Source organism: Lasiodiplodia theobromae (genome assembly GCF_012971845.1).
Source record: "Lasiodiplodia theobromae strain AM2As chromosome Unknown scaffold_2, whole genome shotgun sequence".
Taxonomy (NCBI): Eukaryota; Fungi; Ascomycota; class Dothideomycetes; order Botryosphaeriales; family Botryosphaeriaceae; genus Lasiodiplodia; species Lasiodiplodia theobromae.
In genome coordinates, this window is record NW_023336495.1 from 411,358 (window position 1) to 435,636 (window position 24,279).

The window sequence follows — 24,279 nt, forward strand, 5'->3', positions numbered from 1 at the left end:
GAAGAGGAAGTTGAGATAGGCCCTGTATGGCCTCTTAGTCTCTTTCCTTGTTGGTAGATAAAGCGAGACTAAGTGCCACGTCCGCTTGCCAAATTGAGACAAATCCCGAGCCCCCAAGAGTATTACCCGCATTTCCTAGTATGAACCATGCACAGTTCGACAAATTAACGGCAGCGTCGGTGGAAGAAAACAAAGTCATTTCGCAGAATTAAGCAGTGATTAATTGAAGAAACGTGCAGAAAACAATTCGTAAGCTCAGCACTCTCGGAGGGAGTGGAACCGGTGCAGCTCATGCAAAACTCAGGCAAACGTTTTTCTGCAACAGGAACTCGAGAAAAGACACAACTATCCCGCTATCCCTCATTTCCCATAGTTCTGTGAGCAACTCTACTGCCAACAGGTTGACGGGGCAGCGATTGGTCGAATACAGAGCCTTGAAACGGTTTCTTACTTCTTGTCGAAGTTCAGCGTGCTCATAAGGGAGCTCTGACCCCGCAGTGAAAAGAGGGATAGAGTGAAGGTTGAAGTATGACGAGCTAATTGGGGTTTGTGATAGATTATCGATGATATGTCTGGCGAGCTCCCCAATCATGCTATCGGTCTCCAAATGAAACAGAACCTCGTCCTCGAGGTCTCCATGCCCACCAAATGACCGGCTCTCCGGCCGGCCGCACACCCGATAGAGCATGATGAGACCATGGCATCTGTAAGAGTCGCTCAAAAGAGCCAAGTGCTCATCGTCCTTTGCAGGGTCCCAAGACTGCAGCTGCTCCTCAAAAGTCTGTTCAAGAATCACATCGCGCTCGCTTGTATCATGGACGCTCCGACAGTATCTCCCCAGGGAGCCTAAAAGATAGAAAAGCTCGACGGAAAAGCCAGCAATGGGATGGAAGGTGTCGCTCGTCTCTTGGATGCTGGCAAACACAGATGGAGTGTTCAGAGGCTGGACCTCGGCGCTAGAAAAGAAGTAGGAACAGGCCATGTCCCAGTACATGTAGCTCCCAATGGCGAGTCCATACAGCGGGTCCTCTTTCCGATTTTCATCGGCGATGATGAGATCAATCACCGTCCGAGCGCCGAGAAAATGCTCCTTGCCGAATTTGAAGGGGTACTCCTCAATCCAGGACGACGACAAGCCGAGCAGGAAAACCGTGAGGAACAAAACCGTCAGCGGACTGCTCTGACTCCGAATCTCGTCATGCACGAGCCCCAGAGCACGTCCCCGTTCCTCGAGGCAAGTCTGCAGACTTTCCGGGTTGTAGAACTCGTCATAGCCAGCACTGATGCTCTGCAGGGCGTGCAGCAGCGACGGCGCGCCAGCCAGATGCTGCAGGATGGGATAGGAGAACGGGTTGCGATTCGGATCGAGCACCATCATGTGGCTCGACTTCTCCAGCCAGTGCTGCAGGAGCCGCTTGTTCGCGTCCGGCGGCAGCAGCATATTTGGCGGCGCGTGCACCACCCCCCTGTTGAACACGTCCAGCCACGGCGTCTCAGTCAGCCATGTGGCCGGGCGGCAGGAAGGCAAGCAAACGGAACCGCGCCTCTCGCACCGCAGGCACACCGGGTACCGCTCGTCGCACTTGACGCGGCGCAGCTTGCATTCGCGGCAGCCGGTCCGGCTGTTCGACCGGCCGCTGCCGCGGGCCCGCGTCTGCGGGTGCGCTGGGCTGGCGGGTAGGATGTAGAGGCCGGTGGAAGGAGCGAACCGCACTCGATAAGATGCTGGCATGGTGGATGGAGTGCTTCGGGGGCGTTGCTGTTGTCTGTGATGCTCCTTGATATCAGAAGCGGGGTGGGGTAGTACTCGGATCCCTGCTTATCATCACTCGCGACTCTTATCTGTAAATGCCCCAGGAACTCCGCATACGAAATTGTGCTTAGCTGCGGAAGGAATTCGCGAATCGAGATTGCCAACGTCATGTTCTGGTGCGGGGTCCGAGGCTGCAGGTGCTTGTGCGGTTTCTTACTGCATTTGTCGAGATTGCGAGCCCCATGCGCCACCTGCAGCAATTGAGCGGCGATCCTGCGCAACCACGGCCATGCTTCCCAATAGTATCACCTCCGCTGCTTTCTGAAGCTTGACTCTTGATATGTTGATGGGTGAAGCATCAGGTCTCAAAAAATCACTACTTATGGGGGTCGGAGCTTGCGAGTGAGACGTACCTAACCATTTTTCACAGAAAGTCTATGGATGCACAAATCCTCGTTGTCCTACAACAATGGAACAAGACGGTAGCAGGGAAAAAGCTCAGCTGGCGTCGGACCCTGAAGCCACCAGTGATCTTGACAGCCTTTACGCCCTGGGCTACACTCAAGAATTGAAGCGCAACAGGTCAACACTCACGTTATTCTCACAGGCATTGATCATGAGCTGTGTAAGATGGTCTCGAAATTCTTGACGGAACTCTTCGCTGATACAGACTTTTCAGGTGCCATATGGAATAGGAGGGCCCTTGGTGACAGCCGTTTACGGCGGAGGTCAGTCTTCACGACCATGTAAGCCCGCCTGTGTCACTGAAACGATGCCGTTCTAGGGCAGCTCCCACTGTTTATTGGCTTCGTAGTTGTCACAATTCTCTCTGAATGCATCGCCATATCTCTAGCTGAGCTTGCATCCCGGTTTCCCACTTCAGCAGGACCATATTACTGGTGCTTCCAGCTCAGCAGCCCAAAGTACCGCACCTTTACCTCGTTCATCAGCGGATGGATCTGGGTGACCGGAAACTGGACACTCACTCTCTCCGGCCATTTCGGGCTCACCTCGTTTCTTTGCTCGACAATCACTCTTTACGACCCGACATTCTCCCCAACAAGCTGGCAAATCCTATTAATCCTCTGGGCAGTGTTGCTCACAACGTTCATTCTCACCACCTGCGGAAACAAGTTTTTGCCAGCTGTTGACGCGGCCTCTGCTACTCTCATTGTTGTAGTTACAATCGTCTCACTCGTGTGTCTTCTCGTGCGAGCAGGAGCTGGGCGGCATTCTCTCAGATACACGTAAGCTTTCACTAAAAAGGAAAAACACCAGTGAGGGTTGGCTAACCACGGCTCTGACAGGTTGTTCCATTACGATACGACTTTGTCCGGTTGGGGCGAGTTTTCTTTCTTCATCGGGCTGCTACCATCAGCATACAGGTATGCCACGCACGCCGCCCGAACAAACCTCGTCGTCACTAACAAAAAGCCAAACAGCTACTCAGCCATCGGAATGCTCGCATCTATGGCCGAAGAATGTTCCTCGCCAACAGTCAAGCTACCCAAAGCCCTCTCCCTTGTCGTCCCCATCGCCGGCTTCACAGGCCTCCTCTTCGTCCGTCCACCCCCCCTCCTCCCCCCCTCCCAACCTCCCCATCCCCACCAGGACCCTAATAACCCCCGCCCTCCCTCACAGATCCTCCCCCTAAGCGCCACCCTCCCCCCTCTCCCCGCCCTCGCCGCCGCACCCAACGCCCAAGCCCTCAGCTACACCTACACCCTTGTCCTCGACAGCGCAGCCGGCGGCCTCGCGCTCTCCCTCCTCATCGCGCTCCTCGTCTACCTCAGCGCCCTGTCGCTCACGACCGCCGCCTCGCGCTGCACCTGGGCCTTCGCGCGCGACGGCGCGCTGCCCTTCTCGCGCTTCTTCCAACACGTCTCGCCGCGCACGCAGACGCCCGTCCGCGCCGCGGCGCTGGCTTCGCTCGTGCAGGCGCTGCTGGGGCTCGTCAACATCGGGTCTACGTCGGCGTTTACGGCGTTCGTGTCGGTGGGCGTGATGAGCATGGCGGCGTCGTACGGGGTGCCGGTTGCGCTGTCGCTGGTGGCGGATGGGCGGGGGCGGGTGAGCGAGGCGAGGTGGAGGTGTGGGCCAGTCTGGGGACGGGTGGTGAATTGGGTGGCTGTTGTGTGGGTGGGCTGCCAGCTGGTGTTGTTTAGTATGCCGACGACGGTGCCGCCGACGCGGGGGGATATGAATTATGCGGCTGTGGTTTTTGTGGGGTTTTTGGCGCTGGGCGTGATTTATTGGCTGCTGGAAGCGCGGAGGAGTGAGTATAGTTCGGGCCGGAAATCTCATCTGGATGATGCTAACGTGGGGTTTGTGTAGGTTATAAGGGTCCACCGGAGTCGGATGGGGTTGACGCTGGCGTTGAAACTCGCTGAGGAGACTTGGAAAATGATGGGAGAAGACAGCCACGATTGAATGCTTTCAGTAAGATTGGAAGTTGGTTTGCTACACAGTCAGTATATAGTGTTTTGTTTTGACGTATCCCCTTTGGTAAGCTGTTGTCGGAAAATGCGATAGAATAGATTCCAAACTCGATGAACGCTCACAGCCTTCTATCCTGACTCCTCTACGCGCGAGAGCTTAGGCATCTGCTACGTAAAGCGTGCAAGTTCATATCTTCTTATCAGATAGTTTGAATTTCGGCGCGAAGCCTGAAACTCGTCGACGGGCAATTGCTGGCATTTTCAAGGAATGAATTTACAACCGAAATATATCTGCAAGCTACATCGGACATACTGAAAAACAGTCACGCATCTCATACTGAGCTCAGCTGCTGAGATAATGAGCTCTGTGAGAACGGGATGGCCGCCGGTTCCTTTCGACTTTCTAAAAATTCCTGAAATCCTCCCTCCATGACACGCCGACAAACCTCTCGGTATTGCTTCAGACCACCAAAGTAGAACTTGGTACGTTCCTGCCTCCCCGAAACATTGGTGCCAAAAATCCAACTCGACGTTTTCTTGAACAGACTCCCCTCGGTCAACCTGTCGCAAAGCTTGCCCCATTCACTCTCAGCATCCAAGCTCGGTTCGAGCAGCAGCACCCTTCCTCCCTGAAGTCTGTTCTGCTCTGCAAGCTGTATTGCAGCTGTTATAAAGTCAACGAAGCTCTCGATGGCGGGTGGAATGTTGCAGAACGGGCCCTGTGGCCCGCTGATCATGAAGAAATTGGGAAACCCTGCAACAGATAGACCGAGATAGCTTGTGGCGCCGCTATCCCAGTGCTCCTTGATGGTTTCCCGGAGACCCCGAATACAAATGCGAGTGTAGTTGCCATCAATGGCGTCGAAGCCCGTTGCGAAGACAATGACGTCGAGTTCATGCAGTGTCTCGCTAGTTCTGATGCCACCAGCGGTGATCTCGGCTATGGGAGTGGCTTTAAGGTCCACGAGGTCGACGTTGTCTCGATTGAAGATCTCGTAATAGCCGTTGTTGCACAGCGGCCTTTTGGCATAGTAGTCGGTCGGCTGCAGGGCCTTCGCCTTGACGGGGTCCTTGACGATCTCGGCAATCTTCTGGCGGATGAATCGGCACGCTTCTTCGTTGGCCTCCTCGCTGGTCGTGATGTCGCCAAACCCGCCAAACATGAACCGGAACCCGTTGCCCTGGTCCCACAGCTCCTGGAAGATCTTCTGCCTTTCCTCCGCCGACACCGACATGGTCGGCCTGGTTGACTCGACGACGCCGAAAGCGGTGCTGGACTCGAAGGCTTGCTTCCAGATCTCATCGTAGTGGTCGTTCACCCACTTCCGATACTCAGGACTCACCGGCTTGTTCCCGTTCGGAACCGAGTATTGCGGATGGCGCTGGAAGCTGACGAGCTGCTTGACGACGGGCGCGATGGCCGTCATGAGTTGCGTGCCGGTCGATCCGTTGCCGATGACGCCAACGCGCTTGCCGCTCAGGTCGATGGGGTTCCAGGACGCCGTGTGCATCAGCACGCCCTGGAAATCTGCGATGCCCGGGATGTCGGGGAAGTTGCGCTTGGAGAGCAGCCCGAGCGCGGTCACCAGGTAGCGAGCGATGAAGACGTCGCCTGTGGCGCACTCGACCCGCCAGTGCTGCCTCGCTTCGATCCACTCTGCTGACACCATCTCGGTGTTGAATTGGATGTGCTTTCGGAGATCGTGTTTGTCGACGACGTGGTGGATGTAGGCGAGGATTTCGGATTGCTGCAGGTAGTGGTGCGTCCATGGATACGTTTGCAGGTCTTCTGCGTCCCAGGAGAAACGGTAGAGGTAGCTTTCGGTGTCGCTCATGGCTCCGGGGTAGCGATTCCAGTACCATGTGCCCCCGACGTCCCCGGCCATGTCAATGACTTTGGGAACCAGACCCAGCTGGCGGAGACGGTAGCATTGGTAGATGCCTCCCAATCCTGCACCCACGATCAAGGCATCCACATGGATTTCGGGCATATTTCGGTACAGCGTGTCGGTGGAATTTGCAACGATGGTAATATTTGATGAGAAGAATCATGGAAAAGGAGCATATCTCAAAGGAATCTATGACCACGATGTGGTTCCCTGTTCTGGTGCAGCCTGCAGGCCACAAAACCCAGACTTTCTTAATTGGAACAAACTCCGAGGCGCGACTTTCTCCACCTCGGAGTACTGCTCTAGTGCAGCTCGACTGTTGGGGTTGCAAGGCCCCCCACTTTTCCAGGAGTTGTGGCGCTTTCCTAATTGGGCGAGATCGCGAAGCCACGGGTCGGGAATTGTGCATGTTCTGCCGACTCGCGAGATCCCCCAGACAAGTAAGACTTCTCAGATTCGTAGACTCCTGAACTGATGGATGATTTGGGCGTCATGTTCATGCTCTCCTGGCCCGACGTTACGGCTGAAACATAAATCTGATAGGCGTAGCATGCCTGTTGCACCATCTTTCCCACGCTTATCGCCATGTCTTGCGTCAATGCGCTTCCATCCAGCGCGCTCGATTATGATTTTCTCGTCGTTGGTGGCGGCACTGCCGGCTGCGTGGTTGCGAGCAGGCTCGCGGAGGCACTGCCAAACTGCAAAATCCTCATGATTGAGGGCGGCCCGAGCGATTATGGAAACGAGCTCATTCTTGACCTGAAGCGTCAGATCGACACCTGGGGAGGAGAGTACGACTATCAATACACTTCGGTGGAGCAGCCCTTTGGTATGTCTCGTCTACTTTGGATGAAGTCTACGTATTGACCCCATTTCCCTTCAGGAAATAGCAAGATTCTTCATTCGCGCGCCAGAGTACTTGGAGGATGCTCGAGCCACAACGGTGGCATTTCGTTCCGACCGCTGGAGTACGATGCACGAAAGTGGCAGGAGGCCGGCGCCCATGGCTGGACATTTGATCAGTTTGTCCGCCTCGTCAACAAGCTCCGGACCAGCATTCATCCAGTCTACCCGCAATTCCAGAATCCAGTTGATGTTGCCTTTATCGAATCGTCTGCCAAAGCTTTCAATATTCCGAAATCACAATGCTTCAACGACGACATTGTCGCTCACGGAAACGTCTCATCAACGACGGGCTTCATTTCCGCCGCCTACAATCCAGCGAATGGATTTCGAAGCAGCGCCAGCGCGGCCTATCTCCACCCCATCTTCGAAGGGAAAGAGCATCGGCCCAACCTGACCATCCTCACCAACACCCGAGTCTACCGCATCAACGTCGACAGGGATACCGTCACAGGAGTCCAGGTGATGCTCCAATCAGGCCAACGCCTAACCCTCACCGCGCGCGCAGAAACCATCCTCTGCGCCGGCGCCATCGACACCCCTCGCCTCCTCCTCCTCTCCGGCATCGGACCGCGCCAGCAGCTCTCGTCCCTCAACATCCCTCTCGTCCGCGACCTCCGCGGCGTCGGCGAGAACCTGATGGACCACCCGGAGTCGTTGATCCTGTGGGAGCTGCAAGCCCCTCTCCCTCCCCAGACAGTGACGCGCTCCGACCCCGCCACCTTCCTGCGCCGCGAGCCGCCCGGCGCCAACGGCGACGACGGCGACGTCGCGGATGTGCTGTGCCACGTCTTCGGCCTCTGCTTCGACGCCAACACGGCGCGCCTGGGCTACGACTCCCCCAAAAACGCGTACTCGTTCATGCCGAATGTCCCGCGGCCACGCTCGCGGGGCCGGCTGTACCTGGTGTCTGCCGATCCGGACGTCAGGCCGGCTATCGATCCTGCGTACTTCACAGACCCCGAGGGGTATGATCGGGAGACGATTCTTTTTGGGTTGAAGGCCGGGCGGAAGCTAGCGGAGACGGCGCCGTTGCGGGATTTGATTAAGAGGGAGGTTGCGCCTGGTCCAGAGGTTCAGACGGACGAGCAGCTTGTTGAGTATTCGCGGAAGGCTCACAATACCGTCTATCATCTGTGTGGCACGACGAAGATAGGTGATACGGAGAGGGATGAAATGGCGGTGGTGGATCCGGCGCTTAAAGTCAGGGGGCTGAGGAAACTGCGGATTGCTGATGCTGGTGTCTTTCCAGTCATCCCTTCCGTGAATCCGATGTTGACGGTGCTTTCGGTCGGTGAGCGAGCGACTGAGCTGATTGTTGAGGAATACCAATCTGCAAGGGCTTCTTTGTGAAGTATTGGTTTGGAGAAGACGCAACGAATTAGGTTTGGTAACTCTACGGAAGATCTGTATCTCATGCTCCTGTAGAGAAGTCGGGATTAATACCCTATGCATTGGTTTCAAACATGTGTCATGTTGCCATTGCTTTGTGATTATGAATGTATATGATCGCATATTATCTCATGCACGGATGGGGTATCAAGGTCCCTTCTTAGTGGCCTTTTCGAAACAATGCAAGAATGTGTGAAGAAAAGCAATTATGCGACCTTATCTTTCCTCTCTCTGACTATTTACGATATTTGATGTGCAGTCGGTTCAAACCTGCTGATAGAGTTACCGGTGTAGCTGCCATTGGATCGCTGTGGCCTCGGGTTTTGACCTGATTGGGAAAGTGGGGTAGAAAAGAACGTACTGCAAACGTTGACCTGTCAGAGAATTTCTTGGATTTCCAAATTGACGCAATTTGCGACAGTTGGTAATTGGACAAATTATGTCGTTGCTCTGAAGCCATGAAACAGCTGGAACACATCCCTAAAGAACTCAAAAGGTCTCTCGAAATTCATCTTTGAAATATTCTGCTACACCACCCACAGTCTGAAGCCTTCTTGCGTCACTCTACAATGATTCAGTTCTATTTGACAGCCTTCACTGCCATTACAGCACTTCTGCTCGTATCGGCGTATCACATTCTCATCTATCCAATCTTTCTATCACCCTTATCAAAGATTCCAGCCGTACACTTTACTTCTCACTTTTCAAGACTCTGGCTTCTGTATCTTCGATATAGTGAACAAGAGAACAGAACTGTATACGAGCTTCACAAACAGAAAGGGCCTATACTACGATTGGCTCCAAACGAGCTCAGCCTCAATTGTTTTGATGGTGGGCTGAAGCAAATCTACCTTGCCGGGTACCCTAAGTCCGAATTCTACCCTAGAGGCTTCATGAACTATGGGTAACAGTTACCCACAAATGACACGAGGCGCATTTGACTGACTGGAGAAAGTACTCGGCCCATGTTCGCCATGACGAACAATACCGAACACGGATCACGGAAGCGCCTCTTTTCTGGGCTCTACTCCAAGTCTCACATCACCACCTCTTCACTTGTGCAGGAAGTGACAAGGGTTGTACTTTTTGATCGATTACTCCCGCTATTGAAACGTCATTCGCAAGGAAAAGAAGCCCTCAACGTTACCGACTTAAACTACGCGTACTCGATGGATTCCTTCGTGAATTGGCAATTCGGCTTGCAGGCCGGATGCAATCTGATTCAGAACGAGCAAGAAAGGAATATGTACCTTGACGGATTCTTCGCACGCGAACACCATTCTTTCGCTGCCACCGAGCTTCCGGGCCTCACATCGTTCCTCGCGTGGTTCGGTATACACCTCATCCCAAAATCTGTGGACATGGGAACGCATGAAATCGAGGAGTGGAACCTTGCCATGTGTGATAAGGCAGAGAAACCTTTGAGGAATGGTAGTGCTGGCAAGTTTTCAACTAAGCCCGAAACCATTTTTGCGCAGGCGCTAAAAACGATGGGTTCGGCCGCTCAAGCATCTGGGGGTAGCAAGATTTCGGAGCCATACGCCAACAGGAACGAAATTGCATGCGAGATGTTCTCAGCTAGCTCCGCCGCACACGAGACTAGCGGTAACACCTTGACCTACGTCTACTGGGAGCTGTCCCGCCGCCCACACTTACAGGCCAAGCTCCGGCAAGAGCTGCTGGCACTCGACCCGCCTCTAGAGCTCCAGAGCAAGGATGCCGCCAACATGCCTTCAACGAAGAGCCTCCTGGCCCTCCCTCTGCTCAACGCCATCATCATGGAGACCCTCCGCCTCTATCCTGCCGTTCCTGGCCCGCAGCCCCGGGTGACGCCGCATCCCCGAAACTCGCTTAGGGGTTTTGACAACATCCCTGCTGGCGTAGTTGTGCAATGCTATGCTTATGCACTCCATCGGAACCAAGATGTCTTTCCGGAGCCCGAGATGTGGAAGCCTGAGCGATGGCTCGATACTTCGCAAGCCGAGCTGACGGCTATGCGAAGATGGTTCTGGGCGTTTGGAAGTGGGCCAAGTATGTGTATTGGTAGCAACTTTGCTCTTTACTGTGAGTCGCCACCCATATTCACCATAACCCTCTCCACCAGTGCTTGGTGACCTGCTTGCTAATCATCAATATTTTGCCCAGCAATGGCGGCCGCTCTCGCCGGAGTCTATACCAATTTCACTACCACCATTCACGAGCATGGCGATATGAGCCTGAAAGACTCATATTTGGCTGGTCCTAAAGGAGGAAGGCTGCTTGTCAAATTTCACAGGATATGATAGGCCTTGACGAAGTCAAAAAATGAAATTCAAGGAAGCGGGTATATATGGATCAGTTACTACGTTGTACGAGCCCCAGTATTAGACAATAGTAACTGTAGTCACTTTTAAGGTAGATAGCCATTCTTGCTTCCCAATCTTTCCTGATTGTCTCTCAAAGTCTTCTCCATGAAGTTGAACAACGCCAATACGAGTGTAAAGAGGGGTTTCCGATCGCCAGGTTTCCGAAGATGCCGATTCCTCGCATGGCTGGAGCAACAAACATTTGATGCCAAAGCTCATGTTGACGACAAGCATGATCGTTCCTTGTGGCATATTTTCTGCGTCAGTGTGAGGGTCATCGAAGTAGATTGTCGCCGCTCTGACCACTACACCGCTTTTTTCATAATTTATGTAGGTGTGTTTTCCCGGACGCCACATGGACGGATTTCTGAACACTGGTTCATACGAGGCGGGTCCTTGCAAGGTCAGACTACCGGCTTTGATAGGCCCTAGATGATTCGAAGGATCGACCAAGTCTATGTCGCAGTCCAAAACTGTTGCCACAGACGTAACGGTGTGAGGGCTACTGTGAAATACGATCGGTCCGTCCATGCTCGCCCAACTCCAGGAAGGTGCTCGGTATTCCCCATGTGCTCTGTTGGCCAATTGCTTCTTCCCAGATATTTGAGTCGTCCATAAAAGGGAATTTGGAAGCATTGACTTTCTGAGACCAGCCACCATAGTGTCTTCATAATGACTTTCCAGAAGCTGCAGAATCCCTGCAACAGCAACGAGTTTATCCTTTCCGGGATACGTCAAATTCATTCGTGTATAGGTGTTCATCAGGGCTTCGTAGTCATCTTGTTGCATCGCTGGGAACACCTTTGGACGCCCGAGTTTGAATGGTGCCATACGGTATATCTCTCGCCACTCATCTTCATCCCGGGGGCCTGATCCCATCTCCCAAGTGGTAGGAAGTGAACTACACTCCCAATAAATTCGAGATGATGTGAAATGAAGGACCCGAGGGGAGAGTATTCTTTCTTGTAACACCCAGGCTCTCTGAGCAACACGTTCGTATGCAGGTCTGGATGGTTCCATTCTTCCAACAAGGTAGCGCTTTTGGTTGCCACTGGTGTTCGCCAGACGAATGATCAGAGGGCGTGAGATTGGAGGTCGACGCTCAGAAAAGATACCGCACCCAGGGTCTTTTGAGCTGTCTGCAGATATGTTAAGTATACAGTTCGCGTAGATATCTCTCATCATTGTTGAATGGCCAGTCCAGTCATGTCCGTCGTCGCCTTCCTGAATGATACACAAAGTGTCGATCCATATGTACCGAATCCCCAGAGTTTTCGCAATGTAAATGGCATCCCTAAAGGTCCGTGGCATCGACGACAGAGGGATTCCTTGGTAAAACCTGGCTTCCGTTTGCTTGGTAAGGCGTAACGTGGGCACTGCCAGTCCCCAGCAATGGGAAAGTGTTGCATAAGGCCCTTCAGGTTGTTCGATTTCAGAATGGAGAAGCCGAGGGTTTTGGTTTGTGATATCCAGAAGCCGTCTTGGAAAATACTGCTGCCCATCGGTTGAGCAGAGTACATTGTCATAACGACATGTTGTTGAAAACCAATGTTTGGCCATTTGGAGAACTTTTGGGTCTCCCGTATTCTCCGGAACCTCCTCGACATCGAATCCCTCCGGCAAAGGGGACCGCAGCTCCACAAGCTCACCAAAAAAGTCTCGAACGTACATCTGAAGTTCTACCGCCTTGTCGAAATCATCATTTGTTCGCACGACTTTGAAGGTCAGACGATAAACCTTTTGCACTCTCCAAGTCCCACCATTGGACCTCCAAAGCTCGCAGTCAATGACTGCTTCCGTATGGTAGTTTTGAGGTTCGGGATTTCCAGTGTTAGAAAATACTTCAAACAGAACCGAGCAGATCAAGCATCTCTTGCCAGCAGCGCTGGCAAATGAGTTCCATGTCTCGTGATGGGCAATTCTTTTCGAATCCCTACTACTCCAAAAACCTGCAAATGAATGGAAAGTTCTTTGGCATGTTGGACAAAGATCCTTCGAGTCGTCCTCTCCGTTGGCTAAACGTCTTCTGAGTCGTTCGTATGTAGATGGGCATGATGGAATTTCTGGCTCCATGATTGCTGGAGCTGTTCGTACTCTCTGTCAGAACGTCAGGAAGATAAGATATGTGTGCTTAGAATAAGAGAGGAGGTGTAATTGATGGCTCGCGCACGAGCGAGTAGGTAAAAGAAAAGCCTATAGCAACGCGCATTCAAAAGTGCCGCAAACCCCTCCCAGTAAATCTATTTCCCGCAACATGCCACGTCACGGACGAAATCCTGCGTTGCTTTAAAATAGGTCGACTGTGGGCCTCCATCGAGCAGCATCGCTGCCTGTTGCTTGCCCGCGCGCTTGTACGAACCTTATCATTGGGGGAACAATTCGCTTAGAATGAGCATGTGAACAGTTTTTACGTCATTGGAAACGAAGTGCGACAGGGATTTGCTTATCAGCGGGGTTCCGTTAAGCTCTCACTGCACCACGACAAATGAAGCAGCTCTAACCTCCCACTTCTCAGCAACTGATGAATTTTGTCATTACACCAGTGCCACAGATTCAACTAGCATTCCATAATCCGCCCTTGCAAGGCAACTTTCTTTATACCAGCTTAAACCCACCTGGAACCCGAGTTTGGAAAACACGCTCTGGATCGTACTTGTCTGCAACGACCTGCATCTTTCGGAAGTTCTCTTCCCCATAGCTTCTCATCACACTTTGTGACTGCTCCGCATAGTTGCAGTAGCGATAGCTCAAGAAAGCGCCGATACTCTTGCTGTACTCTTCAACGGCATCTTTCCATGCATATATCTTTTGCCGACCAATTTCTTCTTGCTCAACAGTGTTTACTGCAACAGAGCCTAGCCAAATGATAGCGTTGTCCTCGATTTTGTCTATGCCTAGGATATTGCCACCGCGTTCAATAGAATGCTGGCTAACGATGGTCGGCAATGGCTGGAAGAAAGCCTGTGTCTCGAAGTCGCCATCGGGGATTACCTGCTTCATTTCCTCAACGAGAACATCGTGTAGTTCAACCACTTTCTTGAGCATCCGCGCATCGTTCTTGAAAGTGAGGGTAAGCCAGATATTCCTGCATCTGGTTAGTCAAACTCCAAGCACGAGGGCCAATCAACTCACCGATAACCATACGACACTGTATTCGGTGACAACGTCGACAAATTGGTCATGCCGACATCCGAAGAAATATTCCCCTCGATAGCCAAAAACTTGTCAAACACCGGCGGCGCCGCCCTCCCCCCAACATCAGTCAACCTGGTATTGACAACCGTCCCATTATCCGCCGGCTTATACGTCCAAAACACCAACGCCGACGCATTCCGATACCCCGCCACCCCATCCACCCACTCCACCAACGCCTCCACATGCTTATCCCCCACGCCCTCCAATCCCGCCGGAAACCTCCTCGCCGCCACCCAAATCGGCGTCCGCGGAAACACCTCCATATCCACCCTCGTCACTATCCCAAAATTCCCCGCTCCACCCCCCTTCAGCGCCCGCCACAGATCCGCGTTCGCCCCCCGCGCGTTGGCTTCGATGATAGTGCCGTTCGCCAGCACGACTTCGAACCCCCGCACGCTGTCGCAGACCAGTCCACGCGCGTACATGTAGTACGAACACCCGCCGCCCAGCACGAGCCCACCAACGCCGACGCCGCCGTTGCGCCCGCCTTGCACGCTTAGGTTGAGTGCGTCCAGGTGCTGGTAGACGTCGAGCCAGCGGGCGCCGGGGAGGAGGGAGGCGGTGGCGGTGGCGGGGTTGTGGGTGGTTGAGTTCATGCGGTCTGTGTGTGTGTGTGCGGGGTTAGCCGGGGAGGGGTGGGGCGAGGGGTTAAGGCGTACGGAGGTCGATGGTGACGCCGGCGTCAATGTTGTTGGCGCCTGCGTTGGCGGAGTGCCCGCCGCTGCGGACGGCGAAGTTGCAGGCCGTGCGGTGGACGAGCGTTGTTACGGCGCGGGAGACGTCGGGGGCGGTTTCGGGCTCGACGATGCAGTAGGGCGTGAGTTGGGCGGTGAGGGACCAGTAGGAATCTATTCGTTGGGTGTAGGCTGGGTCTTCGGGGAAGTAGACGTGTTCGAGGCCTGCGGTTTGGAGTACTTTGCACTACGGCGTGTTAGTGTCCTGGAAGGTGTCTGGTGACGTGACACATACGCATTCGGACGTTTCTCGGGGCAGCAAGCTCGCTGTTGGACCGGGGACGACTAAAGCGAGCAACAGAAGCCCCGATCTGAACATGGTGAATATACTGCCTGAGACCTTTCGATAAGCGGATAGAAATGTTGAACATGAAAGGAGGGTTAGATTGCATTCAAGCAGCGAAGAGTACGCGGAGCTCGGTTGGTAGTACAAAGTGGGGAAGACGAAAATGAAAGCTCGTATCGCAAAGCGGGGATAGAGCCATCTTATAGGATCCTGCGGGACTCCATTCAAGATTATCAACCCATGTTATACCGGGAATTGGCCGACAGTATGAGCATAAGAAAAGTCATTTGTCTGAAATATGTACATAGGATCAAAATGACAGTATATACAAGGCTTATAAAAGAAAATATGTACCAAAGACTGAAAAGACAATATGTGCAAGACAAAGTCAGACAAGTGGTGACTGGTGTAACGCATATATCTATAGGAAATAATCGCAAAGCTTTATTGGGAAACTGAGGATCGCGGAGAGTCAAAGCTTAGTTAGATTTAGCGGGGAAAAGCCCAACTTGAACATGTTGGCTGTCGGGAATTTGGCAAGTGAGGTCCTCGGGGCCAGATCCACCAGCGCGGCAGGGGGGCGTGATGAAGTTGATTGATCCGCCAATGGGGCCCCTAAAAGCAATGTTAGTATGCACGGATGGATACAGTGAGTGAAAGTTGCTCTTACTTATCATCAGTTTCCTCCCGGATGAAGAGCTCGGTGGGCTTGACCCAATCGTAGTAGTCGACATAGGTGAAGCTGAACCGTCCGTTCGAGCAAGTGTACCGTTGATTCATGACGAAGTTCTCCGAGGAGCAGTCGGCGAGGGTCTCGGCGTTGAAGGCTACGATCTTGAAGGACACGGTATTGATGTGCTGGCCATCGTACTTGCGGGTGGTAAAGTCCTGAATCTTATACGTGGCTGATGGGGTGTCTGTTTGGACCATGTCCGACGGAGTTCCCGACTTCACGGTGCCCGGGTTGCTACTGCCAATGAGAAACGGAGCGAACATGGGGAAGCCGCTTGCAAGAGCACCGAGGGAGGAGTCGCCAGACATAAGCATAAGCGGAGCAGCGAAGACGGTAGTGCCCAGAAGAGCAGCGCTGGCGGCGGTTACGAACTTCATGTCGGCGGTGATGGATTCCTGTGGTTCGGAAGTGAAGTAGTGCTGGATGATGAGGTTACTGGTGTTGGAGGCTTGGTGGGAATTGCTGTGTTGTTGATGTTTGATTTGAGCAGCATTGGGTTTGCTTTTATATATGTATGAGGTTGAAATCATTTACTTTTGCAGTTACGGTTGTTTAGGTGAACGTTACGTCTCTCTATACTCACTTGCGCCTAGCGAGACCGTCTAGTACACAATGGACGCTGCATGCTTTAGGTGATCCATGGTTGTTCCGATGGAAAATGAACTCGCTTACTATTTTCGTTGTGCATCCCCATGGGTGTGCCGTTTCTCGGCGAACATTGGCGATCTTCCCCGGAAGTTTTTAGCCAACCTACGACTGCAAACGTAATGTTTAGGTCCCGAATTCCATATCTCTGCTGATGTTACATGCCCTGTCGCTTTGATGTTTCTGCGTTTGGTTAGTAGACTAACGCAGACTAAGGGCACCCAGCAAATCAAGAGACGCCACTTGAAACGGTTGCAGGTCTAGAACATCTGAGGTATCGATAGATCTCACACTAACAGCACGTGGTTTGTCGTGCCGGAGAAATAGAGAGTTTTAGCAAGAGTTAGAACACCCCCTGTTCCAACCCCATTCCAACTTATTATTCACATGCGCTTACTGATCAGGTATAGTAGTAGGCTATGACATAACGCAGCCCCTGTCCGATCGTGCTGATAAATTTCGGGCTGTAAAGCTCTAGGGATGTCATACGGTTATTGGTATCAACAGCGTTGAGTCTCGCATGAGCCTTGCAGTAGAGCTGGGAGCAACTCACACGATAAACACATCCGAACTCAAGAGCCTGGTGTATATCGTCCAATCCGTACGAGACCTGACCAACGGTTGCGGGACATCCATTACTCTTGACAGTACAGGATTTGTTCCTCTCGTCGAACATGGCTTCACGTTTACCCGAGCATGCAGAAAGTTCATTTAATCGGGAAATGCACCTTTTGACGCTGAGATGAAGATACCAATGTTCCAAAAATGGTGGATGGCAAGAGCTACATTGGGACCTCTCAGAGTGATGCTACTCCAGAGCACATTCCAAGGTTGATTGGCTGGTACAAGGGCGGAAAATTTCCAGTTGATCGTTTGGTTGCTTTTTACAAGGCAGATGAGTGGCAGAAGGCGGTTGACGACATGCACCTCGGCAAACAGTGAAGCCAGTCCTCGTTTGGTAAAACTGCAGAAATTTGAGAGGAGCCAGACATACCATGTTCGTTGCTGCCTAATCGCAAGCTTATTTCCGAGCACGTGCTCGGTCCAAATTTGTTCCTTCCGAGAGAAAATATTTTCGCTGTGCCGAGTTTTAAAATTGATGTTTGTGGTGTGCTTGTGCTGCAAGCACCGAACAATCTCCTCATTCAGACGTCGCTCATTGAATATCACTTGTTGAATTGATTCGAATAGAGAATTCAGAGCACTTTGCGAAATGGCTGAAGGTGACACGCCGTCTGGATCCTTGCTTCAAAGAGCAGTAAGAAACTCTGTGCAAACATATGTAAATGAAATATGCTAAGAACCATTGCAAAAAGTGCGAGAATTGCCGCTTAAGGAAGGTATGACTTCATATTGCGCACGTGCTCGATATCCAAAGGGCCCAGGGTATCGTGACGTGTTCATTACAGTAATGAGCTTACGTCAAATCAGATGCGATGCGATAAGCAAGTGCCGTGTTCTAGCTGCCGGACTCTTAGTATAAGCTGTCGGGCTTCGAATGAAACTACCGACTATCGCCCTCGCGTCGTGCCAACCAATTATGTGTACGTCTCAAAGATCCGAGTGGTCAGATTGATGTTCACACAGTCTTAGTGGAAAGCAAATACAACTCATCCAGGAACGTCTCTCGACGATTGAAGGAAGCATGCAGGACCGTCTGTCGGCGATTGAACGCCACATGCAGCGTCTCTTGGACCAGCCTCATGCCTCCACGAGTTCCGATTCTTTACACGCCGTTCATGGCGATCCCGTGACACAAGCTAATTCACCAGCTACCGCAATACCCTCGGCTGAGAGAGACTCGCCATTCGCTCTACAGACTCTACAAGCAAAGGAGACAGCGAACACGACAGCTGAGATCCTGGGATACAAGTTCCGCGATGATGTTTCAGCTACCCTCACGTCTTTGAAAGATACATTGGAAACTCAATTTGAGAGCAGCGCGTCCGATCAATTCTTGTCACATCAGACTATAGTTCATCCCTCGTTGAGCGCGCAGTTACCCCCAGTCTCTTTCGTTGTCGAAATCGTGAAGAGTATCAAAGGTATGTAAATCGCTCCCCCACATATTCTGGCGTACTTAAGAATCTCTCCAGCTCGCCCTCCAACCATACTGGTCGCATTCTCCATGCATGATATGTCCTTCGTGGAAAATTTATTCCGAAAGGTCTATCTCCCGTTCGAACCAGCTACTTCTGGATCGGTCGCGCTTGCGCAAGGCTTGCTGTACTTCATTATGCGCGACATGTTGCAAAGCCGTGACCCGATCAGTGAGCGAAATGATTTTGCTGGCTTCATGAAGACTTGCGAGGAGAGCTTCTCAACCGCTCTCGCAAATTTCGAAGTTTTTGCCGTTCCGGCGCTCGAAAACGTTCAAGTACTGTTTTTCGGGGTTAGAGGAGCCTGAAGGAAACAGTAACTTCTCAACATACTGACATTCACTACAGGCGATCAAAGCTACGGATGAGGGCAAGTTAAATCTGGCCTGGACTTATCTGTCTTCGGCATCCACAATGTGCCATACGCTCGGCATTCACCGCGAATCCATTCTCAGAAAGGACCACCCCGATGTAGCCCACCAGAAACGCCTCGTGTTCTGGGTATTGCATATGATCGAGAAGAACCTGTCTCTCACCCTAGGCCGCAGCTCCAACTTCAGGGATTACGATATCGATTGCGATTATTTCTCGGTTTCCTCGGACCCTCGCCTAGCGCCTTGGGATCTTGCCAACATTGCTTGTATCAAGGTCGGTAGTGTCCAGAGCAGAATGTATGACCAGTTCTACTCCGCCACTGCCAAGCGACAAAGCCCCGATCAGAGAGCTCAGGCTGCGGAAGAGATTGTTGTTGAGGTCCACCGTTTGCGGGACGAACTCAGATCGGTATGTAGTAGGGACGCTTTGATATGGAGTGCTGCTGACCAGAGAAACAAGATCGATACCAGCGGGGCGTACCTTATAGAATGGTTACAAGTCGCAATGTCCCATGATGGATTCTTCTTCAACTCCCTTCTCACTACATGCTATCTTTGCCAGACGAGTACTTCCGAATATGCCGAGATTAGCACCAGATGCCATAGCGCTGCAAAACTTAGTCTTTCTGAGTTCAGCGGTACGTCAGACAGGGTTCATCATTATGACTTTTATAAAAGCTGCGACTTCCTCAATTGGTATGTATCTTCAATCATGTCCTGCATACACGCATGTGCCTGACTTTGACAAGGGTTCTACTGTTCACATCCTTTACACCGTTTGTCGTTGTCTTCGCACATGCAGTTGCGACGAACGATCAAGAAGATCTGGACCTGCTTCAGAACACAGTGAATGCGCTGGATAGGGTCAAAGACATCAACAGGTGGTCGCATCGGCTTTACAGTGTCTGTAAAGCGTTCCTTGATGTTTCGGTCTCTCTGAGTAATGCCCACCAAGTGAGCCTTGGTCTTACTCAGCAAGAAGATGGCTCTTTGCTTTTCCCTTCACCGAATATGGCTGCAGAGTTCACTCGGCCCAATGCTATCTCAAACGATAATATGACCGATGATGATCTGTCGGAGTTCATTGAAAGTTTGGTAGGGACGGGCATGACTTTTGCAGACATGACATAGGTGAAGACAAATTGGATGGGATGCGGGGAATCTGATTTAATCATTACTGTATGAATTCTGAAATGCGGAAACACCGTATACTTTCTTTACGATCGAAGCCTCCGAATCAAACTCATGCTCTCCCTCACCCACATGCAGCCGAAACCTCAGCTCCGGATCGCACTCCCTAACCATCTCTTCTAACTTCCTGCTCCCCTCCATCGGCACTACCGAATCCCCCCTCCCATGCCAAACAAATACGCCCCTCCGCGGAAACCTCACCTCATCTTCCAAGCTCTCTAGCACAGCCCACTCCCTTCTCTCCGCAGAAAAGCCTCGTCGTAGCACCTACGCTGCAAAAACGCAAACATCAACAACACCGGCTCGCCCTTCGCACCCGCGCGACACACCCCTCTACAACGCTTGCCGGCTGCTGCGCCAACCCAAAAACACGCTTCTCATAGGCCTGTACAAAATGTCATGTAGCATGGTAGGAGGCCTTGGACGATGACAAGCTATGTCTGGCACGGGAATCCTGTGTTTCACAATTGCCGCATGTACAACTATGAGCACGTCGAAGTCTTCGATGCTGTGCGTTGGGAGAAACCTGTTGCAATTAGACAAGGACGGACGAGTACGAAATGGTTCCTAGATTTGATGGGAGCTCTGACCCAAGGCTGAGAAATATTGAAAACGTTATACTGCTCGGGTAAACTATTTGCCTATTAACTGGGTGAAACATGGCTCCAGGCAGCAGCTTTTGACACACTCAAGATTTACCCCTGGGACCGTCGATCCCCGCACGCTCTCAGACCGGAGCAGCAAAACCTTATCTGACTCCAAGAATCAATGTCTCAGTCCTTCATGACTGAAACCCCTCGTTCGTTTGTTGTCCTTCCAGTTGTGGCTTAGTAGAGTTGCTGAATGTTGTTCTAAATTTACGCATCGAACTCCGAACGCCGAACGCCGTCATTGTGTAAGCATTCCAAGCAGCAGAAACACTCGTATTTTATAGCTTCCACTGTCCGTGCATATGACGCGTACGGCAGGGTGTTCATGTTTCCAGCGCAGATCCCCGCAAAGCTATCTGTTCCTTTGACCGCCAACCTTTTCCACCACATCCCTCCTCCCTTTAGGGTCCCAAAATCCAGCAAAAACCGCTCAGCACTATGGCTATGACCTCTACCAACACTAGCCTTGATGGCTTCCACTCCGGAATTGCCATTGAGCTTCCACAAGTAAACAGAACCTCCTCAACACAGGACCACTCGACACCGACCCGGAGCGCCGGCACAGCGTCAGGTCCAAGCCTCCAAGTCGACTCCTCATCCAACACCGCCCACGACACCAGCACCGCGCCCACCCCAAGCCTGCTCGAACCCTCGCGCACCAACGATGCCACCAGCGAAACGGGCATCGCCCAACCCTACCCCGACGTCGGCACCATCAAGTCCCTCCGCGGCGCCCTCATCCTCGCCATCACCTGCGGCTCGCAACTAATGGACGACATGTTCATCACGTCCGGCAACATGGCGCTGCCCTCCGTGCAAACCGCCTTCACCGTGCCGACGGCCAGCCTGCAATGGCTCGTCTCCGCCTACGTCCTGACCTTCGGCGGCTTCTTACTACTCAGCGGCGTCCTCGCGGACCGGCACGGGCGCAAGCGCGTCTTCTGCGCCGGCATGGCGAACCTGACCGTGTGGACGCTGGCGAACGGCTTCGCGGGGTCGTTCGTGCAGCTGGCCGTGTTTCGCGCGCTGCAGGGGATTGGAGCCGCGATGACGATTCCGAGCGCGATCGGGATTATTAGTAATTATTTTGTTGCGCAGGAGAGGTTGTTGGCGCTGACGGTGTTCTCGGCGATGGGGTCGCTGGGGTTTTGTTTGGGGTTGGTGTTGGGGGGCGTGCTGACGTCGTCGCTTGGGTGGCGGTATGTGTTTTACCTGCCGGCGTCGATTACGGGCACGCTGTGCGTGTTGGGCGTGATGGTGCTGCCGGCGGATAAGAATGAGGAGGGCGGCTCGACGCGGCCGAAGTTGGATTTCGTGGGCGCGGTACTGTCGACGGCGGCGCTGATCTTGCTGAGCTTTGTGCTGTCGAGTGCGGGGTTGCTCGGGTGGGGCAAGGCGTTTATGATCGTGCTGCTCATTTTGAGCGTTGCCATGATCTGCGGCTTCACGTGGCTGGAGAGTAAGGTGGAGAATCCCATCATGCCGCTGTCGTTGTGGAAGCTGCGAAATTTCGCGCCTACCTGGATCAGTGCATTTTGTAAGAGTTTCTGACCGCGAGAATTTCGTGACAAAGGCTAACTGTACCGCAGTGATGTTTGGCGGCTACCAATCAACTCTCTATTATATGACCCTTCTAGCTCAGGATGTCAACCACCTAAGTGCGGGCGAGACGTCTGTGCGCTTGCTTCCGATGGGGGTGATATCCTTCCTCGTGTGCTTACTAATGTGGTGGATGCTCGAGGTTTACGACTCCAAGTATTTGCTTCTCGGTGGCATGGTAATCTGCACCATCGCCCCCATTCCCTCCGCAATCATGCAGACTGGCCATACAAACTTTTGGGAACACGTCTTTTCGTCGGCTGTTATGACAAGTGTGGGGTTCACGATTCTCTTTTGCACCATCACGGTTGCACTGCTCGCTTCGGTCCCAGCAAACATCAAGAGCTTGTGTGGAGGAATGATCCAGAGCGCGTTCCAGATCGGCGGTGGGGTAGGGCTGGCCATTACCAGTGCGATTGTGCAGTCGACCGAGACGAAAAAGGGTCATGGCTTGTTGGAACAATACCGCACCGGTATGTGGTGTTGCGTTGCTCTTTCGGGTGTTGGCCTGGTTGTGACGCTTTTTGGAGTTCGGACCGCTCAGCCGAGCGGACTCCACATTGCCCAGACTCATTAAATGCGCCGCAGCTTTTGTCTAGTACTCAACACACTAAAAGCGGAGAAGAGAAGTATTCTAAACGAGTTATGGTGGGTTTCCGGGGTTATAGGTAGAATAGTTGATCAATAATTGATCATACTACGACTTCTGTAAAAGCTACGAGCCTTTCTTCATATCACATGTTCTGATTGGTGCTTGAAACGCGCCAATGATAGCCAAGACAATCCATGTTCGGACTGCATTGAAATCCTCGCTTCCTTCGACTGTCTGCCACGTCAGCCTTGAGCGATCTCATCCTGTGAGACAACGTACTACCTTCAGCCTGACACAGGGACCTTCACGTAGCAGACAGCACGTAGGAGAAAGGGAACAATGTTCGTTCCAGTTCAGCAGCTCGCCATAGCCATTTCAACCACCAGTAAGTCATACCGTTCATCGTGAGGGGATACAGCGGGCTGATTACCCACCGAAGGCTCAGCCAGATGACAGACGCACGCCCTTCCGCGCAAGCTATTTTTGAGCCAGACAGGCTCCAGCTAGATGAACGAGGAAGTGAAAACCCTGCCGAGCCAATGCATACAGAGCTTTGCGTACACTGCCAAGCTCTTGTGTTCAACGAACGAGACCATTCTGATACGTTGGAAGATCACGGATATCGTCTCGTGTGGGATGAGGACGGGCAGCTCCAACTTGAGACCGACAATCGGCCCCTCGCGCCGGCTCCTTCACTCAGGTTCAGGTCTGCTGGCACAGATATTCGTCTTCGTACTCAACTTATCAGGAAGGACATCATACCAAGCTTCCCATCTATCACAGCAACAGCGGAAGCAGGCTGCCACTTCTGCAGATGCTTATTATCAAGTACGCTGAGAGACAGATGTACACAAGGAGCCACGAGGCTTCGCGATACGAATTCTACAGAAAGACCCCTCGCGATAGAATTCTTCTACACGTGGAATCGTTCCTCATTCGGGGTTCGATGGTTGGTTGCATCCGCTACGATCGACAATTTGCCCAGCGCCTCCGTTCTAGAATGTTTCCTAGTAGAAGCCGATCTCGATAAGCCGTGTGCCAAGGTGCTGGGTATTCCAACCAAGACCTTTCTCCCTAATTGGAGCTTTGATGAAAAGTTGGCGGTCATGCGAGGCTGGATAGACAGTTGCGAAAATTCATGTCATCTTGAAACGCTTGGTAGGACACTACCAACTCGACTACTCGATCTAGGCTCCTCGCAAGGCTCAGATCAGGGCGTCCGACTGATTTACTCCAAGGATATTCCGCGATGCATTGAACGCAAGTATTCCGCCTTGAGCCACTGTTGGGGGCCTCCAGATCTTCCACCTCTGAAGACTAAGATGGACTGCCTTAACAAGATGCTTCGCAACATACCTTTTGAGTCGCTACCGGCAAATTACCGAGACGCAGTACGAGTCTCCAGAGGACTTGGAATAGATTACCTTTGGATCGATTCACTCTGCATCGTGCAGGACAGTG

The 24,279-nt window shown here is 52.4% G+C and overlaps 9 protein-coding genes across 9 annotated transcripts; 5 read left to right on the top strand and 4 right to left on the bottom strand.

Annotated features, from left to right (window-relative positions):
• Window positions 1–289: 289 nt before the first annotated feature.
• Window positions 290–1,732, bottom strand: LTHEOB_655 (uncharacterized protein; the record flags this gene model as incomplete). The annotated part of the gene is made up of 1 exon (XM_035515818.1): window positions 290–1,732. The coding sequence occupies one exon, from the start codon at window positions 1,730–1,732 to the stop codon at window positions 290–292; it is 1,443 nt and encodes a 480-aa protein (XP_035369414.1).
• Window positions 1,733–2,222: 490 nt separating this feature from the next.
• On the top strand, window positions 2,223–4,183 carry LTHEOB_656 (Amino acid permease; the record flags this gene model as incomplete). Its single annotated transcript, XM_035515829.1, has 6 exons — window positions 2,223–2,378; window positions 2,433–2,481; window positions 2,538–2,886; window positions 3,061–3,138; window positions 3,196–3,823; window positions 4,088–4,183. The coding sequence occupies 6 exons, from the start codon at window positions 2,223–2,225 to the stop codon at window positions 4,181–4,183; spliced, it is 1,356 nt and encodes a 451-aa protein (XP_035369415.1).
• Window positions 4,184–4,523: 340 nt separating this feature from the next.
• Window positions 4,524–6,182, bottom strand: LTHEOB_657 (Cyclohexanone monooxygenase; the record flags this gene model as incomplete). The annotated part of the gene is made up of 1 exon (XM_035515840.1): window positions 4,524–6,182. One exon carries the CDS (start codon window positions 6,180–6,182, stop codon window positions 4,524–4,526), a length of 1,659 nt encoding a protein of 552 aa, XP_035369416.1.
• Window positions 6,183–6,665: 483 nt separating this feature from the next.
• On the top strand, window positions 6,666–8,336 carry LTHEOB_658 (Glucose-methanol-choline oxidoreductase; the record flags this gene model as incomplete). The annotated part of the gene is made up of 2 exons (XM_035515851.1): window positions 6,666–6,909; window positions 6,964–8,336. 2 exons carry the CDS (start codon window positions 6,666–6,668, stop codon window positions 8,334–8,336), a joined length of 1,617 nt encoding a protein of 538 aa, XP_035369417.1.
• Window positions 8,337–9,349: 1,013 nt separating this feature from the next.
• LTHEOB_659 (uncharacterized protein) lies at window positions 9,350–10,489 on the top strand (the record flags this gene model as incomplete). The annotated part of the gene is made up of 1 exon (XM_035515862.1): window positions 9,350–10,489. One exon carries the CDS (start codon window positions 9,350–9,352, stop codon window positions 10,487–10,489), a length of 1,140 nt encoding a protein of 379 aa, XP_035369418.1.
• A 2,699-nt stretch (window positions 10,490–13,188) lies between these two features.
• Window positions 13,189–14,888, bottom strand: LTHEOB_660 (FAD binding domain containing protein; the record flags this gene model as incomplete). Its single annotated transcript, XM_035515874.1, has 5 exons — window positions 13,189–13,238; window positions 13,336–13,805; window positions 13,853–14,516; window positions 14,575–14,829; window positions 14,885–14,888. The coding sequence occupies 5 exons, from the start codon at window positions 14,886–14,888 to the stop codon at window positions 13,189–13,191; spliced, it is 1,443 nt and encodes a 480-aa protein (XP_035369419.1).
• A 526-nt stretch (window positions 14,889–15,414) lies between these two features.
• On the bottom strand, window positions 15,415–16,045 carry LTHEOB_661 (Major allergen Alt; the record flags this gene model as incomplete). Its single annotated transcript, XM_035515885.1, has 2 exons — window positions 15,415–15,550; window positions 15,606–16,045. 2 exons carry the CDS (start codon window positions 16,043–16,045, stop codon window positions 15,415–15,417), a joined length of 576 nt encoding a protein of 191 aa, XP_035369420.1.
• A 1,946-nt stretch (window positions 16,046–17,991) lies between these two features.
• On the top strand, window positions 17,992–19,917 carry LTHEOB_662 (C6 transcription factor; the record flags this gene model as incomplete). The annotated part of the gene is made up of 6 exons (XM_035515896.1): window positions 17,992–18,028; window positions 18,086–18,358; window positions 18,410–18,705; window positions 18,761–19,195; window positions 19,247–19,482; window positions 19,536–19,917. The coding sequence occupies 6 exons, from the start codon at window positions 17,992–17,994 to the stop codon at window positions 19,915–19,917; spliced, it is 1,659 nt and encodes a 552-aa protein (XP_035369421.1).
• Window positions 19,918–21,065: 1,148 nt separating this feature from the next.
• On the top strand, window positions 21,066–22,803 carry LTHEOB_663 (MFS transporter; the record flags this gene model as incomplete). Its single annotated transcript, XM_035515907.1, has 2 exons — window positions 21,066–22,164; window positions 22,217–22,803. The coding sequence occupies 2 exons, from the start codon at window positions 21,066–21,068 to the stop codon at window positions 22,801–22,803; spliced, it is 1,686 nt and encodes a 561-aa protein (XP_035369422.1).
• Between the last annotated feature and the right edge of the window lie 1,476 nt (window positions 22,804–24,279).